Source organism: Pristiophorus japonicus, chromosome 6 (genome assembly GCF_044704955.1).
Source record: "Pristiophorus japonicus isolate sPriJap1 chromosome 6, sPriJap1.hap1, whole genome shotgun sequence".
In the NCBI taxonomy this organism is placed as follows: Eukaryota; Metazoa; Chordata; class Chondrichthyes; family Pristiophoridae; genus Pristiophorus; species Pristiophorus japonicus.
The window spans coordinates 69,629,923-69,647,131 of record NC_091982.1 but is presented as its reverse complement, the minus strand read 5'-3'; the positions used below and the strand labels follow the sequence as shown (position 1 = coordinate 69,647,131).

At 51.4% G+C, this 17,209-nt stretch overlaps 1 protein-coding gene across 3 annotated transcripts in view; it reads left to right on the top strand.

The window, feature by feature from the left end:
* Positions 1-17,209, top strand: part of fhl1a (four and a half LIM domains 1a) — a 73,362-nt gene that overhangs the window by 41,705 nt on the left and 14,448 nt on the right. For 2 of the 3 annotated variants that reach the window (XM_070882920.1, XM_070882918.1), the window contains exons 2-4: positions 7,121-7,305; positions 9,779-9,953; positions 16,921-17,090. In XM_070882920.1, the coding sequence (XP_070739021.1) occupies positions 7,150-7,305; positions 9,779-9,953; positions 16,921-17,090 (501 nt within the window). In that variant the 5' untranslated portion in view covers positions 7,121-7,149. Of the gene's footprint in view, positions 1-1,893; positions 2,104-7,120; positions 7,306-9,778; positions 9,954-16,920; positions 17,091-17,209 lie in introns of all 3 variants that reach the window. The other variant, XM_070882919.1, reaches the window with a different exon arrangement.

The following is a 17,209-nucleotide window of genomic DNA, read 5'->3' as shown; positions in this document are numbered from 1 at the left end:
AAGCAGCAGGAATAATGTGGGAAGTGTGTCAGACCCAAGCTGCATGGCCAGGTGCTGGGTTAGAAACAGTGTCTCCCCGGGAGACCCCGCAAAATCCCCAGGATCCCGGTGACACCACGGGAGTTCCCTCAGGATCCACAGGATCTCAGTGACACCCCGGGAGACCCCTCGGGATCTGTGTCTCCCCAGAAGATCCCCAGGATATCAGTGTCTCCCCAGGAGATCCCCCAGGATCCCAATGTCTCCCCAGTAGACCCCCCAGGATCTCAGTGTCTCCCTGGGAGATCCCCCAGGATCCCCAGGGTCTCAGTGTTGCTCTGGGAGATTCCCGGGATCTCTAGGATCACAGTGTCTCTCTGGGAGATCTCCTGGGATCCACAAGATCTCCATGTCGCTCCGGGAGATCCCCAGGATCTCAGTGACTCCCCATGAGATCCCTCTGGATCCTCAGGATCTCAGTGTCTCCCCGGGAGATCCCCATGATCTCAGTGACTCCCCAGAAGATCCCTCGTGATCCCCAGGATCTCAGTGTCTCTCCGGAGATCCCCAGGATCTGAGTGTCTCCCCGGGAGATCCCTCGGGATCCCCAGAATCTCACAGCCAGTGCTCAGTGCCTCTCCACCACTGCCCAATTATCACAATGTTACACTTGAGAGAAGCACTGTGAGGCCGCCCTGTGACTCGGGATGTATGAGCTCCGGGTGAGCTCACAATCAGAGAACGGTTACAGCACAGGAGGCAGCCATTCGGCCTGTCGAGCCCAGGCCGGCTCTCAGCGAGTCCCAGCCGGCTCTCAGCGAGTCCCACTCCCCCGCCCTTTCCTGATCTGGAGCGGTAACGGCAAAAAGTTTGCCTCAGTGTCGGCAAGGAATGGTGGAGGTGGGCTAACACAGGTCAGTTACCACCACAGACTGTTAGCTAATGATCTCTGCTAATGTGAGAGTGCAGGCGTGTGGTGAGCGTGTCTGTCTGTGTGTGGGTGTGTCTGTTTGTGTGCGTGCGTGCGAGAGAGAGAGAGAGAGAGTGGGTCTAAAAGTTTGTGTTTGTGTGTGCGTGCGTGTTGTATCACAATGATAATCCCTGGAGCTCGCTCACCAGTGGGGGACTGTCCAGGTTTGGGGAGGATTGCAATCTGCATTCTGAGCAAATTGTAAGGTTGACTGTTTCGGTTGGGTTATATCCATATCATCATCATAGGCAATCCCTCGAAATCGAGGAAGACTTGCTTCTACTCTAAAAGGGAGTTCTCAGGCGGCTGAACCGTCCAATGTGGGAATTACAGTCTCTGTCAGAGATGGGACAGATAGTAGTTGAAGCAAAGGGTGGGTGGGGAGTCTGGTTTGCTGCACGCTCCTTCCGCTGCCTGCACTTGATTTCTGCACGCTCTCGGTGATGAGACTCGAGGTGCTCAGCGCCCTCCCGGATGCACTTCCTCCACTTTGGGTGGTCTTTGGCCAGGGACTCCCAGGTGTCAGTGGGGGTGTTGCACTTTATCAAGGAGGCTTTGAGGGTGTCCTTGAGACATTTCCTCTGCCTACCTGAGGCTCGTTTGCCGTGTAGGAGTTCCGAATAGAGCGCTTGCTTTGGGAGTCCCGTGTCGGGCATGCGGACGATGTGGGCCGCCCAACGGAGCTGGTTGAGTGTGGTCAGTGCTTCGATGCTGGGGATGGTGGCCTGATCAAGAACACTGACGTTAATGCGTCTGTCCACCCAGGGGATTTGCAGGATCTTGCGGAGACATCGTTGGTGGTACTTCTCCAGTGCTTTGAAGTGTCTACTGTATATGGTCCACATCTCGGAGCCATACAGGAGGGCGGGTATCACCACTGCTCTGTAGACCATGAACTTGATGCCAGATTTGAGGTCCTGGTCTTCAAACACTCTCTTCCTCAGGCGAATGAAGGCTGCTCTGGCGCACTGGAGGCGGTGTTGGATCTAGTCATCGATGTCTGCCCTTGTTGACAGTAGGCTCCTGAGGTATGGAAAGTGGTCCACGTTGTCCAAGGCCGTGCTGTGGATTTTGCTGACCGGGGGGTAGTGCTGTATGGCGGGGGCAAAGAATCGGTGCAAGCTCCGGTTACACACGAGCTTCCCGACGTGAAGGTCAGTGTTAGAGCAACACCTCAATGTGTCGTCACTCACATAGCATGCTTCTGGACACGGGCTGCTTCATCCTCCCCCCGTCTCTCACTGCCGCCACCCTATTTATATCCTGACCAGAGGAGAAACTGATGACATTGATGGTCCTTCTTATTTTCAATCAACACAGGACAGCAAAGGGCTTCTGGTCCGAGGTGGATTACACTAAATGGTGTGTTCTCCAGGAGGCCCAGTCTGGAGATTAACAATCATCTCTCTCCCTCCATCATACTGAGGTGGATATGATTAACCTTTGCCACCTCTCTGGCCTCGAGTATCCCTCATTTCAATTTCTGCACCATTGGCAGCTGTGTCTTCAGCTGCCTGGGCCCTAATCTCTAGAACTCCCTCCCTAAACCTCTCCGCCTCTCTATCATCCTCGAAGACTCTCCCCAAAACCTACCTCTTTGACCAAGCTTTTGGTCACCTGCACTAATATCAGATCAGCCATGATCGTATTAAATGGCAGAGCAGGCTCGAGGGGCCGAATGGCCGACTCCTGTTCCTATTTCTTATGTTCTTATCTCCTGATGTGATAATCGCTCGTGTGAAATGCCTTAGGATGTAAAGGCACTATGTAAATGCAAGTTGGTGTTGATGTAGTACTTCAATCTGTACAATTAATAAATATAATTAATTTGCTTACTTGAGCTGCATTTGATAAATGCACTTAAGCACCCTCCCCCTCCCCCACCGTAAACACCCGATCTCCACCACCGTAAACACCCACCCCTCCCCCATCGTAAACACCAGCCCCTCCCCCACCGTAAACACCCGATCTCCACCACCGTAAACATCCGCCCCTCCCCCACCGTAAACACCCGATCTCCACCACTGTAAACATCCGCCCCTCCCCCATCGTAAACACCCGCCCCTCCCCCGTCGTAAACACCTGCCCCTCCCCCATCGTAAACACCAGCCCCTCCCCCACCGTAAACACCCGATCTCCACCACTGTAAACACCCGCCCCTCCCCCGTCGTAAACACCAGCCCCTCCCCCACCGTAAACACCCGATCTCCACCACTGTAAACATCCGCCCCTCCCCCATCGTAAACACCCGCCCCTCCCCCGTCGTAAACACCTGCCCCTCCCCCACCGTAAACACCTGCCCCTCCCCCACCGTAAACACCTGCCCTTCCAACAATGGTGCACAGTGGCTGATATTCAGCTCTGATTTAACCAATCAAATGCAAGCATGATACATACTTTGCACATGTGACACTTGGACATGTAACGGATGCATTTGTTGCAAGAGCATTATCACATCCAGAGACGATTAACAATCTTGCTCACGGAACACAATGCCTGCGCCATTATTTTACATTGTAAAATGCAATGTAAACATTTCTGACGGGAATTACGATGTTCAGAAATCAGTGCATTACCTGTGACACCATTAGGTGGCGCTCTCGTGGGACGCCCAATAATAAGCGAGGATGGCGAGGTCACAACATGTGACGCAGTTACCTCATCCCCACAAATCACTCAAATGATCTGAAAACATTATTTTTTTTAAACTAAATTTCTATTGTCCAAGGTGTGGAATAATTAGATATTGTATTTGCTACAATAACTTTAAGAGTTCAATTTGGGGAAGTGAGAGGTCGTCCACTTTGGATGCGAGAAAGACAAATCCAAATATTTCCTTTGTGGTGAGAGGCGAAGGAGCAGAGAGATTCAGGTGTACATAAATCACTGAATGCTGATGGTCAGGTACGGAAAATAATCAAAATGGCTGATGGATTATAGGTCTTTATCTCAAAGGGGTTGGAATTAAAAAAGTGAGGAAGTGATGCTTCAGTTGTACTGAGCCTCGACCACACCCCGTCTGGAGTCACTGCGTTCAGTTCTGGTGACTAAAGGATTCGATAGGATGGATTGAGAGAAACCATTCCCTCTGGTGGGGGGAGTCCAGAACAAGAAAGCATCACCTTACAATTAGAGCCAGGCCACTCAGGGTGTTGTTAGGGAGCACTTCTTCACACAAAGGGTGCTGGGAATCTGGAACTCTCCCCCAATAAACTGTTGAGGCTGGGGGTCAGTTGGAAACTTCAGAACTGAAATTAATAAATGATTGTTGGGTAAGGGTACTAATGGTTATACTTCATCAATGACCTAGACAGGTTAGATGCAGGAAGAATGTTGCCAATGTTGGGGAAGTCCAGAACCAGGGGTCACAGTCGAAGGATAAGGGGTAAGCTATTTAGGACCGAAATGAGGAGAAACTTCTTCACCCAGAGAGTGGTGAACCCATGGAATTCTCTACCACAGAAAGTTGTTGAGGCCAATTCACTAAATATATTCAAAAAGGAGTTAGATGTAGTCCTTACTACTAGGGGGATCAAGGGGTATGGCGAGAAAGCAGGAATGGGGTACTGAACTCATTGAATGGCGGTGCAGGCTCGAAGGGCCGAATGGCCTACTCCTGCACCTATTTTCTATGTTTCTATGTTTCCATCATAAGGTCAGAAGTGGGGATGTTCACTGATGACTGCACAGTGTTCAGTTCCATTCGCAACTCCTCAGATAATGGAGCAGTCCATGCCCACTTGCAGCAAGACCTGGACAACATTCAGGTTTGGGCTGATAAGTGGAAAGTAACATTCACACCACACAAGTGCCAGGCAACGACTATCTCCAAGCAAGAGTCTAACCATGACCCCATGACATTCAACGGCCAACCCCCAAACCCCCCACTATCAACATCCTGGGGGTCACCATTGACCAGAAACTTAACTGGACCAGCCACATAAATACTGTGGCAACAAGAGCAGGTCAGAGGCTGGGTATTCTGCGGTGAGTGTTTCACCTCCTGACTCCCCAAAGCCTTTCCATCATCTACAAGGCACAAGTCAGGAGTGTGATGGAATACTCTGCACTTGCCTGGATGAGTGCAGCTCCAACAACACTCAAGAAGCTCGACACCATCCAGGACAAAGCAGCCGCTTGATTGGCAGCCCATCCATCACCTTCAACATTCACTCCCTCCTCCACCACCGGCGCACCGTGGCTGCAGTGTGCACCATCTACAAGATGCACTGCAGCAACTCGCCAAGGCTTCTTCGGCAGCATCTCCCAAACCCACAACCTCTACCGCCTAGAAGGACATGGGCAGCAGGTGCATGGGAACACCACCATCTCCACGTTCCCCTCTAAGTCACACACCATCCTGACTTGGAAATATATCGGCCGTTCCTTCATCGTCGCTGGGTCACAATCCTGGAACTCCCTCCCTAACAGCACTGTGGGAGCACCTTCACCACACAGACTGCAGCGGTTCAAGAAGGCGGCTCACCACCACCTCAAGGGGCAATTAGGGATGGGCAATAAATGTTGGCCTTGCCAGCGACACCCACATCCCAGGAACAAATAAATAAAAAGAACCAAGGGGGGAGTAGATGTAATTAAGATACAGATCGGCCGTGATCTCATCGAATGGCGGAGCAGGCTCGAGGGGCCGAATGGCCGACTCCTGCTCCTATGTTCCAATGCTAATGGAATGTTGGCCTTTGTTGGATCAGAGCATTTCCCAAATGGCGAGAAGCTCAGAAAGGTGGTGGGACGGAGAGGTTTAGGGTCCAAGTACAGGAATCACTCACAGCTCGTGAAATGTTGGCCTTTATCTTGAGGGCTGCAATACAAAGGGCAGGAAGTGATGTTCCAGCTGTACAGAGCCACGGTCAGACCCCGTGTGCTGGGCCCCGCCCCCAGGGAGGGTATATCGGCCTTAGAGGGGGGCAGTGCAGATTCACCAGAATGATACCCGGGGCTGAAAGGGTTAAATGGCGAGGACAGGCTGCATAGACTGAGCTTGTATTCCTCAAATATGTAAGATTAAGGGGTGATCATATTGAAGATGATAGAGATACGATTCGGAATACGAATGACCTGTACAGAGTAAATAAGGAATATACCTGTAGGTTTAGAATATTATCGCTATGACAACCACAGGATATGGTCCAACAGGAAGGCTGGATTCTGTGCTGAAAACAAACAGTGGATTATCGAGTTTCCTGAGAGTCACAAATCCCAGTGTTTGATAATCATCATCGTCGGGGCAGCAGAGAGTCTGGGGCCAAACCCAACAATAAATAGTTTGTAGAAACACTTTGGGGGGTGAGGGGAGTGAGGGGGGGGGGGGGGTCTGTATCCAGTGAGGGGTGGGGCTCTGTGTCCAGTGAGGGGGGGGGCTCTGTGTCCAGTAAGGGGGGGGCTCTGTGTCCAGTGAGGGGGGGGCTCTGTGTCCAGTGAGGGGGGGGGCTCTGTGTTCAGTGAGGGGGGGGGTCTGTGTCCAGTGAGGGGGGGGGGGGTCTGTGTCCAGTGAGGGGGGGGTCTGTATCCAGTGGGGGGGGGTCTGTATCCAGTGAGGCGGGGGGGGGGGGATCTGTATCCAGTGAGGGGAGGGGGGTCTGTATCCAGTGAGGGGGGGGTCTGTATCCAGTGAGGGAGGGGGTCTGTATCCAGTGAGGCGGGGGGGGGGGATCTGTATCCAGTGAGGGGGGGGGTCTGTATCCAGTGAGGGGGGGGGTCTGTGTCCAGTGAGGGGGGGGCTCTGTGTCCAGTGAGGGGGGGGGCTCTGTGTTCAGTGAGGGGGGGGGTCTGTGTCCAGTGAGGGGGGGGGGTCTGTGTCCAGTGAGGGGGGGGTCTGTATCCAGTGGGGGGGGGTCTGTATCCAGTGAGGCGGGGGGGGGGGGATCTGTATCCAGTGAGGGGAGGGGGGTCTGTATCCAGTGAGGGGGGGTCTGTATCCAGTGAGGGAGGGGGTCTGTATCCAGTGAGGCGGGGGGGGGGATCTATATCCAGTGAGGGGGGGGGGTCTGTATCCAGTGAGGGGGGGGGGGTCTGTATCCAGTGAGGGGGGGGGGGTCTGTATCCAGTGAGGGGATAGTGCTCAATGCCCGTGATCACGTGCTGCACTATGATGTGCCTTTTGACTTATGCTCTCTGGGGCTGACGTTTGCTTGTGTGTGTTTGGGGCAGAGGCCTATTACAGGTTCCCGGAGCGCACGATGACGGAGCTTTTAAACTGCCACCATTGCGGTGAGTCACTGCAGGGGAAGAAGTATATCCAGAAGGATGCGCAGCCCTGCTGCATCAAATGCTATGAGAAGTTCATCGCCAATTCGTGCGCCGAATGCAAGAAGCCAATTGGCTGCGATTCCAAGGTAGGTGACATCACCAGATCTGGCGACATGATTGGTCAGTCCACGGGCAGCGGGACGCTGGTGAGACTGGGAATCTTACTGCCATTCGACCCATCGAGCCTGTGCTGGCTCCGTGACAGAGCAATCCAATCAGTCCCACTCCCCGCTCTTTCCCCACAGCCCGACAAGTTTTTCCCCTTCAAGTATTTATCCAATTCCCCGTTTGAAAGTTATTATTGAATCTGCTCCCACCGCCCATTCAGGCAGCACGTTCCTGATCACAACAACTCGCTGCATAAAAACATTCTCCTCCTCTCCCCCTCTGGTTCCATCAGCGATTATCGTCAATCTGTGTCCCTCTGGTTACCGACCCTCCTGCCCCAGGGAACAGGTTCTCCTGATTTACTTGACAAAACCCTGACATCACGCAGTTTATTTTTACTATTTCCTCGATCTTTCCCATCCCTCAGATTACTAACCAGTTTTTTTTAATTCTGGAAATAAAAATCTGGTCCCAGTCAGTGACCATGAAGCTGTCGGATTGTCGTAAAACCCAACGGGTTCACTGATGTCCCTTTGGGGAAGGAAACCTGTCACCCTTACCCGGTCTGGGCCTATAGGTGACTCCAGTCCCACATCGTGGTTGACTCTTCACTGCCCTGTGACGTGTCCCGGTGAGCCCCACAGTTTGTATCAAACCCGCTCCCAGCAGCTCTCCCCCACTTTCCCAGGGCAATGAGGGAGGGGCAATCAAAGCCGGCCTTGCCAGCGACGCCCACAGCCCAGAGTGAATAAAGATAAACAATGCACCTTGAACTTGCCCTTTTGTGCTGGGAGTCCAACCCCTAGCTGTGATTTGTGTCATTTATCACTAAAAATATTAAATAAAAGATCGGTTTGCCAAGACACAGGGATCAGATACAGCAATTAAATGGTCTGCTGTACAGATTTTAACTCTTACATTCAGCTCCCACTGTACCGGTAAAACAGATCTGTTCATTAAAATAGAAAGCAGTTAGAAATATATCCTAAACTCTGATCTTCACAAACGCACATTCTGCGACTTGAGTCTCCATTTCCATCTGCTGGACAAATCAGGAACAAGACATGACGGCAACTAAATGAAACGATTATATTGCAAAAATATTTACTTCTCCAGGTATTTTAAATTAATTTTGGAGATGTGGGCTCGCTGGCAAGGCCGGCATTTATTGCCCATCCCGAGTTATCCCGAGACGGTGGGGGTCAGCTGGGAATGGGTTTGATACAAACGGAGTGTCAGGGGTTGGCAGCACAATTTGCAGATGATACCAAGATCTGTGCAGTGCTCGAACTGTAGAAGAGGCTGATTCAGGCAGATCGTAATGTGTTGTGAGACTGGGGTCAAGACTAGAAAATGACGTATAACTTAGCTAAGTGTAGTGTTGTGCATGTGGGCAGGGAAAATGCTCAACATTCATACACCCTCCAGGGAAAGGCATTAAAGATGGTGAAGACAGAAAGAGATTTGGGCATTCTAGTGCATACATCCTTAAATGTACATGAGCAATGCCGTGCAGCGATAGCTAGAGCAAATAGGGTGTTGGGTGTATCTGTAGGACAATTGAGTATAAGACGAGGCATACTGTTTTGTCCTTGTACAAGACCTTAGTCAGGCCGCACTTGGAATACTGGGTCCAGTTTTGGTCTCCTCACAGGGTGGGTGATATTGAGGCTCTGGAAAGGGTGCAGGAGAGGGCCACGAGACTAATTCCAAGTCTAAAGCGTCTTAGTTATCGAGATTGGCTAAAAGTGTTCGGAATCTTTACCTTAGAGCAGCGTAGACTTGGAGTGGGGTGGGGGGTGGGTGGGTATGATTGAGGATTATAAGATAAGGAAGGAAATAGACAGTGCTCCAGCTGACCGTTTATTTCAATGAAATAGGAAGCACAAATTTATGTTGTATAGGGCTAGATCTAGGTCAGATGTCAGGAGGTGGTTCTTTTCCCAGAGAATAGTACACCTCTGGAACAAGCTACCCTCTCATGTGGTGAATGCAGACTTGCTGAGTTCCTTCAAGCAAAAGCTGGATTTGTTTCTGGCTGCGGCGCAGATCACCTCTTACAGAAGGTAGGTAGTGCAGGGAATTTAAAGACCAGAGTGATCTCCTGGACCATCGATCGCCTCGATGGGTCAGAGAGGAATTTCCCAGATTTATTTTTCCCAAATTGACCTTTCCCAGGAGATCACATGGTTTGGGGTGGGGTGGAGTGTATATGTTGTGATACACAAGGTATTGAAATTGTGGGGAACAGGCTGGATGGACCACAGGGTCTTTACCTGTCCGTCATTGTTCATATCATCGTATGTTCATAATTCCTGAGTTGGGAGAGCATTGGAAGATCATGACTAAAGCACCTACTTCTGTTAATCAGCTGTGGTGGAATCCATTGGATTGTGGAGATTTGGCAATGGTTAGTCTCACCAGTGGATGTTTGTCCCTCTCTCGGTTCAGGAGCTGCACCATAACGGCCGTTACTGGCACGAGAACTGCTTCCACTGCTACCACTGCAGCCGCTCGTTGGCCAACGACTCCTTCAGCATCAAGAACGAGAGGATCGTCTGCAACAAGTGCTTGCCTCGGACCGACAACTCAACTTGTCAGAGCTGCAAGAGAGCCATCAAACCAGGTCAGTCGCCATCACCCCCACGGCTAACACACTGACCGTCCGCCCAACTCACCCACCCACTGCTAACTTACCCACCGTCCGCCCAACTCACCCACTCACCCACTGCTAACTCACCTACCGCCCAACTCACCCACTGCTAACTCACCTACTGCCCGCCTCATTCACTCACCCACTGCTAACTCACCTACCGCCCGCCTCACCCACTCACCCACTGCTAACTCACCTACCGCCCGCCTCACCCACTCACCCACTGCTAACTCACCTACCGCCCGCCTCACCCACTCACCCACTGCTAACTCACCTACTGCCCGCCTCACCCACTCACCCACTGCTAACTCACCTACCGCCCGCCCAACTCACCCACTGCTAACTCACCTACCGCCCGCCTCACCCACTCACCCACCCACTCACTGCTAACTCACCTACCGCCCGCCTCACCCACCCACTCACTGCTAACTCACCTACCGCCCGCCCAACTCACCCACTGCTAACTCACCTACTGCCCGCCTCATTCACTCACCCACTGCTAACTCACCTACCGCCCGCCTCACCCACTCACCCACTCACCCACTGCTAACTCACCTACCGCCCGCCTCACTCACTCACCCACTGCTAACTCACCTACCGCCCGCCTCACCCACTCACCCACTGCTAACTCACCTACCGCCCGCCTCACCCACTCACCCACTGCTAACTCACCTACTGCCCGCCTCATTCACTCACCCACTGCTAACTCACCTACCGCCCGCCTCACTCACTCACCCACTGCTAACTCACCTACCGCCCGCCTCATTCACTCACCCACTGCTAACTCACCTACCGCTCGCCTCATTCACTCACCCACTGCTAACTCACCTACCGCTCGCCTCATTCACTCACCCACTCACCCACTGCTAACTCACCTACCGCCCGCCTCACCCACTCACCCACTGCTAACTCACCTACCGCCCGCCTCACTCACTCACCCACTGCTAACTCACCTACCGCCCGCCTCACCCACTCACCCACTGCTAACTCACCTACTGCCCGCCTCATTCACTCACCCACTGCTAACTCACCTACCGCCCGCCTCACTCACTCACCCACTGCTAACTCACCTACCGCCCGCCTCACTCACTCACCCACTCACCCACTGCTAACTCACCTACCGCCCGCCTCACTCACTCACCCACTCACCCACTGCTAACTCACCTACCGCCCGCCTCACTCACTCACCCACTGCTAACTCACCTACCGCCCGCCTCACTCACTCACCCACTGCTAACTCACCTACCGCCCGCCTCACTCACTCACCCACTGCTAACTCACCTACCGCCCCACTCACTCACCCACTCACCCACTCACCCACTGCTAACTCACCTACCGCCCGCCTCATTCACTCACCCACTGCTAACTCACCTACTGCTCGCCTCATTCACTCACCCACTGCTAACTGACCTACCGCCCGCCTCACTCACTCACTCACTGCTAACTCACCTACCGCCCGCCTCACTCACTCACCCACTGCTAACTGACCTACCGCCCGCCTCACTCACTCACTCACTGCTAACTCACCTACTGCCCGCCTCATTCACTCACCCACTGCTAACTCACCTACTGCCCGCCTCATTCACTCACCCACTGCTAACTCACCTACCGCCCGCCTCACCCACTCACCCACTGCTAACTCACCTACTGCCCGCCTCATTCACTCACCCACTGCTAACTCACCTACCGCCCGCCTCACTCACTCACCCACTGCTAACTCACCTACCACCGCCTCACTCACTCACCCACTCCTAACTCACCTACCGCCGCCTCACTCACTCACCCACTCCTAACTCACCTACCGCCCGCCTCACTCACTCACCCACTGCTAACTCACCTACCGCCCCACTCACTCACCCACTGCTAACTCACCTACCGCCCGCCTCACTCACTCACCCACTGCTAACTCACCTACCGCCGCCTCACCCACTCACCCACTGCTAACTCACCTACCGCCCGCCTCACTCACTCACTCACCCACTCCTAACTCACCTACCGCTCGCCTCATTCACTCACCCACTGCTAACTCACCTACCGCCCGCCTCACTCACTCACTCACCCACTGCTAACTCACCTACCGCCTCACCCACTCACCCACTGCTAACTCACCTACCGCCCGCCTCACTCAGTCATTGTTCGCCCATTTCACCCAACTACCGCCTCAACCACCCACCACTTGCCCAACACACCCACCCTCATCATAGGCAGTCCTTCGGAATCGAGGAAGACTTGCTTCCACTCCTGAAGTAAGTCCTTTGGTGGCTGAACAGTCCAATACGGGAACCACAGTCTCCGTCACAGGTGGGACAGATAGTCGTTGGGGGAAGGGGTGGGTGGGACAGGTTTGCCGCACGTTCTTTCCGCTGCCTGCCCTTGAACTCTGCACGCTCTCGGCGTTGGGACTCTAGGTGTTCAGCGCCCTCCCGGATGCACTTCCTCCACATAGGGCGGTCTTTGGCCAGGGACTCCCAGGTGTCAGTGGGGATGTTGCACTTTATCAGGGAGGCTTTGAGGGTGTCATTGTAACGTTTCCTCTGCCCACCTTTGGCTCGTTTGCCGTGAAGGAGTTCCGAGTAGAGCACTTGCTTTGGCAGTCTTGTGTCTGGCATGTGAACTATGTGGCCTGCCCAGCAGAGCTGATCAAGTGTAGTCAGTGCTTCAATGCTGGGGATGTTGGCCTGGTCGCGGACGCTAATGTTGGTGCGCCTGTCCTCCCAGGGGATTTGTAGGATCTTGCAAAGACATCGTTGGTGATATTTCTCCAGCAACTTGAGATGTCTACTGTACATGGTCCATGTCTCTGAGCCATACAGGAGGGCAGGCATTACTACAGCCCTGTAGATCATGAGCTTGGTGGTAGATTTGAGGGCCTGGTCTTCAAACAGACTTTTCCTCAGATGGCCGAAGGCTGCACTGAAGCACTGGAGGCGATGTTGGATCTCGTCGTCATTGCCTGCTCTTGGGGATAGGAAGCTCCTGAGATATGGGAAGTGGTCCACAGTGTCCAGGGCAGCGCCGTGGATCTTGATGACTGGGGGGCAGAGCTGTGTGGTGAGGACAGGCTGGTGGAGGACCTTTGTCTTACGAATGTTAAGTGTAAGGCCTATGCTTTCGTACACCTCAGTAAATACGTCGACTATGTCTTGGAGTGCAGCCTCTGTATGTGCGCAGACACAGGCATCGTCACCCACCCACCCATTGCCAAACTCACCCAACTCCCAACGACTAGCCTGGTTATCTCTGTGCTGATTAGCGACTAGCCTGTAGAGAGAGCTTTAAAATAATTAGCCGGGGGTGGGGGGCAAGTGAGCAAAAATGTAAAAAGTTAAAGAATAAGGAGAAGGCAATAGAGCAGGGTAGCACGGGGAAATGAAAACCAGAGTGTGACAGGAAGGGACAGAATGTATAAATGTAAAAGTGAATCAGAAAGTGGGGTCAGAGTAGGGAAAAATGGTAAAAAAAAAAATTTAAAAGCTCTTTATCTGAATGCACGCAGTATTCGTAACAAAATAGATGAGTTGACGACACAAATGGGTTTGATCTGATGGTCATTATAGAGACATGGTTGCAAGGTGACCAGGACTGGGAACTAAATATTCAGGGATATTTGACAATTCGGAAGGACAGACAGAAAGGAAAAGGAGTTGGGGTAGCTCTATTAATAAAGGATGAGATCACTGCATTAGTGAGAAATGATATTGGCTCAGAGGATCAAGATGTTGAATCAGTTTGGGTGGAGATAAGGAATAATAAAGGGAAAAAGTCACTGGTGGGCGTAGTCTATAGGCCCCCTAACAGTAGCTACACGTTGGACAGAGAATAAATGAAGAAATAATGGAGGCTTGTAATAAAGGAACGGCAATAATCATGGGTGATTTTATTGATTGGACAAAGCAAATTGGTCAGGGTAGTCTTGAGGAAGAGTTCACAGTACGTTACGGAACCAAACAGGGAGCAGGCTATCTTAGATCTGGTACTGTGTAATGAGACAGGATTAATAAATGATCTCCTAGTAAAGGATCCTCTAGGAATGAATGACTATAACATGGTTAAATTTCAAATCCAGATGGAGGGTGAGAAAGTTGGATCTCAAACCAGTGTCCTAAGCTTAAATAAAGGAGACTACAAAGATATGAGGGCAGAGTTGGCTAAAGTGGACTGGGAAAATAGATTAAAGTATGGGCCGGTTGATGGGCAGTCACAGACATTTAAGGAGATATTTCATAATTCTCAACAAAATTTTATTCCAATGAGAAGGAAAGACTGTAAGAGAAGGGATAACCATCCGTGGCTAACTAAAGAAATAAGGGATGGTATCAAATTGAAAACATTGGCATACAATGTGGCCAAGACTAATGGGAGGTCAGAGGATTGGGAAACTTAAAAACTTCTGGGGAGGTCCCAGAGCATTGGAAAACCGCAAAGGTAATGCCCTATTTAAAAAAGGAGGCAGACAGAAAGCAGGAAACTATAGACCAGTTAGCCTAACATCTGTCGTTGGGAAAATGCTGGAGTCCATTATTAAGGAAGCAATAGCAGGAGATTTGGAAAAGCATAATTCAATCAAGCAGAGTCAGCATGGTTTTATGAAAGGGAAATCATGTTTGACAAATTTGCTGGAATTCTTTGAGGATATAATGAGCAGGGTGGATAAGGGGGAACCAGTGGATGTGGTGTATTTGTATTTCCAGAATACATTAGATAAGGTGCCATATAAAAGGTTACTGCACAAGATAAAAGTTCATGGGGTTGGGGGTAATATATTAGCACGGATAGAGGATTAGCTAACTAACAGAAAACAGAGAGTCAGGATAAATGGGTCATTTTCCGGTTGGCAATCAGTAACTAGTGGGGTGCCGCAGGGATCGGTGCTGGGTCCTCAACTATTTACAATCTATATTAATGACTTGGATGAAGGGACCGAGTGTAATGTAGCCAAGTTTGCTGATGGGTGGGAAAGCAAATTGTGAGGAGGACACAAAGAATCTGCAAAGGGATATAGACAGGCTCAGTGAGTGGGCAAAAATTTGGCAGATGGAGTATAATGTGGGAAAGTATGAGGTTATCCTCTTTGGCAGAAAAAATAAAAAAGCAAATTATTTAAATGGAGAGATATTACAAAATACTGCAGTACAGAGGAATCTGGGGCCCTTGTGCATGAAACACAAAAAGTTAGTATTCAGGTAAAGCAAGTGATCAGGAAGGCAAATGGAATGTTGGCCTTTATTGCAAGGGGGATAGAGTATAAAAGCAGAGAAGTCCTGCTACAACTGTACAGGGTATTGGTGAGGCCACACCTGGAGTACTGCATACAGTTTTGGTCTCCATATTTAAGAAAGGATATACTTGCATTGGAGGCTGTTCAGAGAAGGTTCACTAGGTTGATTCCGAAGATGAGGGGGTTGACTTATGATGATAGGTTGAGTAGGTTGGGCCTATATACATTGGAGTTCAGAAGAATGAGAGGTGATCTTATCAAAACATATAAGATAATGAGGGAGCTCGACAAGGTGGATGCAGAGAGGATGTTTCCACTCATAGGGGAAACTAAAACTAGGGGACATAGTTTCAGAATAAGGTGCCGCCCATTTAAAATTAAGATGAGGAGGAATTTCTTCTCTCAGAGGGTTGTAAATCTGGAATTCTCTGCCCCAGAGAGCTGTGGAGGCTGGGTCATTGAATTGAATATAGTTAAGGTGGAGAAGACTTTTGGGCGATAAGGGAGTGAAGGTATTGGGGAGCAGGCAGGGAAGTGGAGCCGAGTCCATGATCAGATCAGCCATGATCTTATTAAATAGCGGAGCAAGCTCGAGGGGCCAGGTGGCCTACTCCTGCTCCTATTTCTTAAGTTCTTAATTTTTTGTTGGTGAACGACTGACCCGGTTATCTCCGTCAGTGAGCGACTGACCCGGTTGATGGCCCAGCCCATACTGTATTTCACGCGGTGGGGACTGGGACCCTGGTTGCACTGGCTGGGGTGGGGGGTACGAGTGGCAGGGAGGGGGTATCTTGAGGCTGTGGTCAGGCATCGACAAGTCAAGGGTCGGCAGGTCAAGGGTCGGGTTTGAACCCCCCTCAAGCTGAGGAGTGTGATTACTGGTCAGATGCGATGCTCAGTGTTACACTGGAGTTAGTGATAAGACACTGTGACAGTCCCTCCCAGCCGCTCAGTGCTGTGATTAGTGTCCTCAATGTAGATTGGGCTGGGTGATGGACCAGGCACACAGCGCTGGCTCCAGTTCTCACCCTCGGGGTTTGGGCTTTGACCAGTCGATAGTGATTGTGAAAAGCGGTGGGGGGAGTTTGCAGAAGCCACTCCTTCAGTGGTAATGACACAGTTTGAGTTGCTCTTTGTCGGGTTAGTTTGCTACAACCTGGTGGTATTTCAAACCTACAGGGTTAGGGTTAGGCCATCAAATACAGAACAGGAAATGCTGGAATGGTACAGGTCAATCTGCATGTGAACCACAGACTAATGTGTCTAGAATCATACAGCACAGGAGGCCGCCATTCGGCCCATCGAGCTTGTACCGGCTCTGTGAAAGAGCAATCCAGTTAGACCCACTCCCCCTGCTCTTCCCCAATAGCCCTGCAATATTTTCCTTTAAGTATTTATCCAATTCCTTTTTCAAAGTTACTATTGAATCTGCTCCCATCACCCATTCAGGCAGCGCGTTCCCGATCACAACAACTCGCTGCGTAAAAACATTCTCCTCACCTCGCGCCTGGTTCCTTTACCACGCAGAGTTCTCAATCAGAATGCTGGGGTGTGCATGTTTTTGACAGTACACGAGTTGGGTTAACTCTGGTTGGATGCATACCTAGAGGTTTGACCACATGACGCCTGATCATGTGACACGTGCCCACGTGATATCTGACCTGCCTGATTACTGCGCCATGTGTATCACAAGCAGTGACATTATTCCGCTATTCCCTGCAGGGACCAAGAGTTTTGAATATGGCGGCTCCCACTGGCACGAGCGCTGCTTCACCTGCCATCGCTGCCTGAAGGAAATCGGGTCGGAAAGCTTCGTCCCCAAGGGAGACGAAATCTACTGCGTCTCCTGTAATGAGAAGAAGTTTGCCAAGCACTGCGGCCACTGCAGAAAGGTGAGAGAGTCCGAGGCTCGGGCACGGCCAGAGCTGCCAAAGTGCTTAGCGGGTGGTGTGTGGGGATCATGCAGCCTGTTCCCATCCACAGGCCGCGCAGAGATTCATCCAGTCACAGG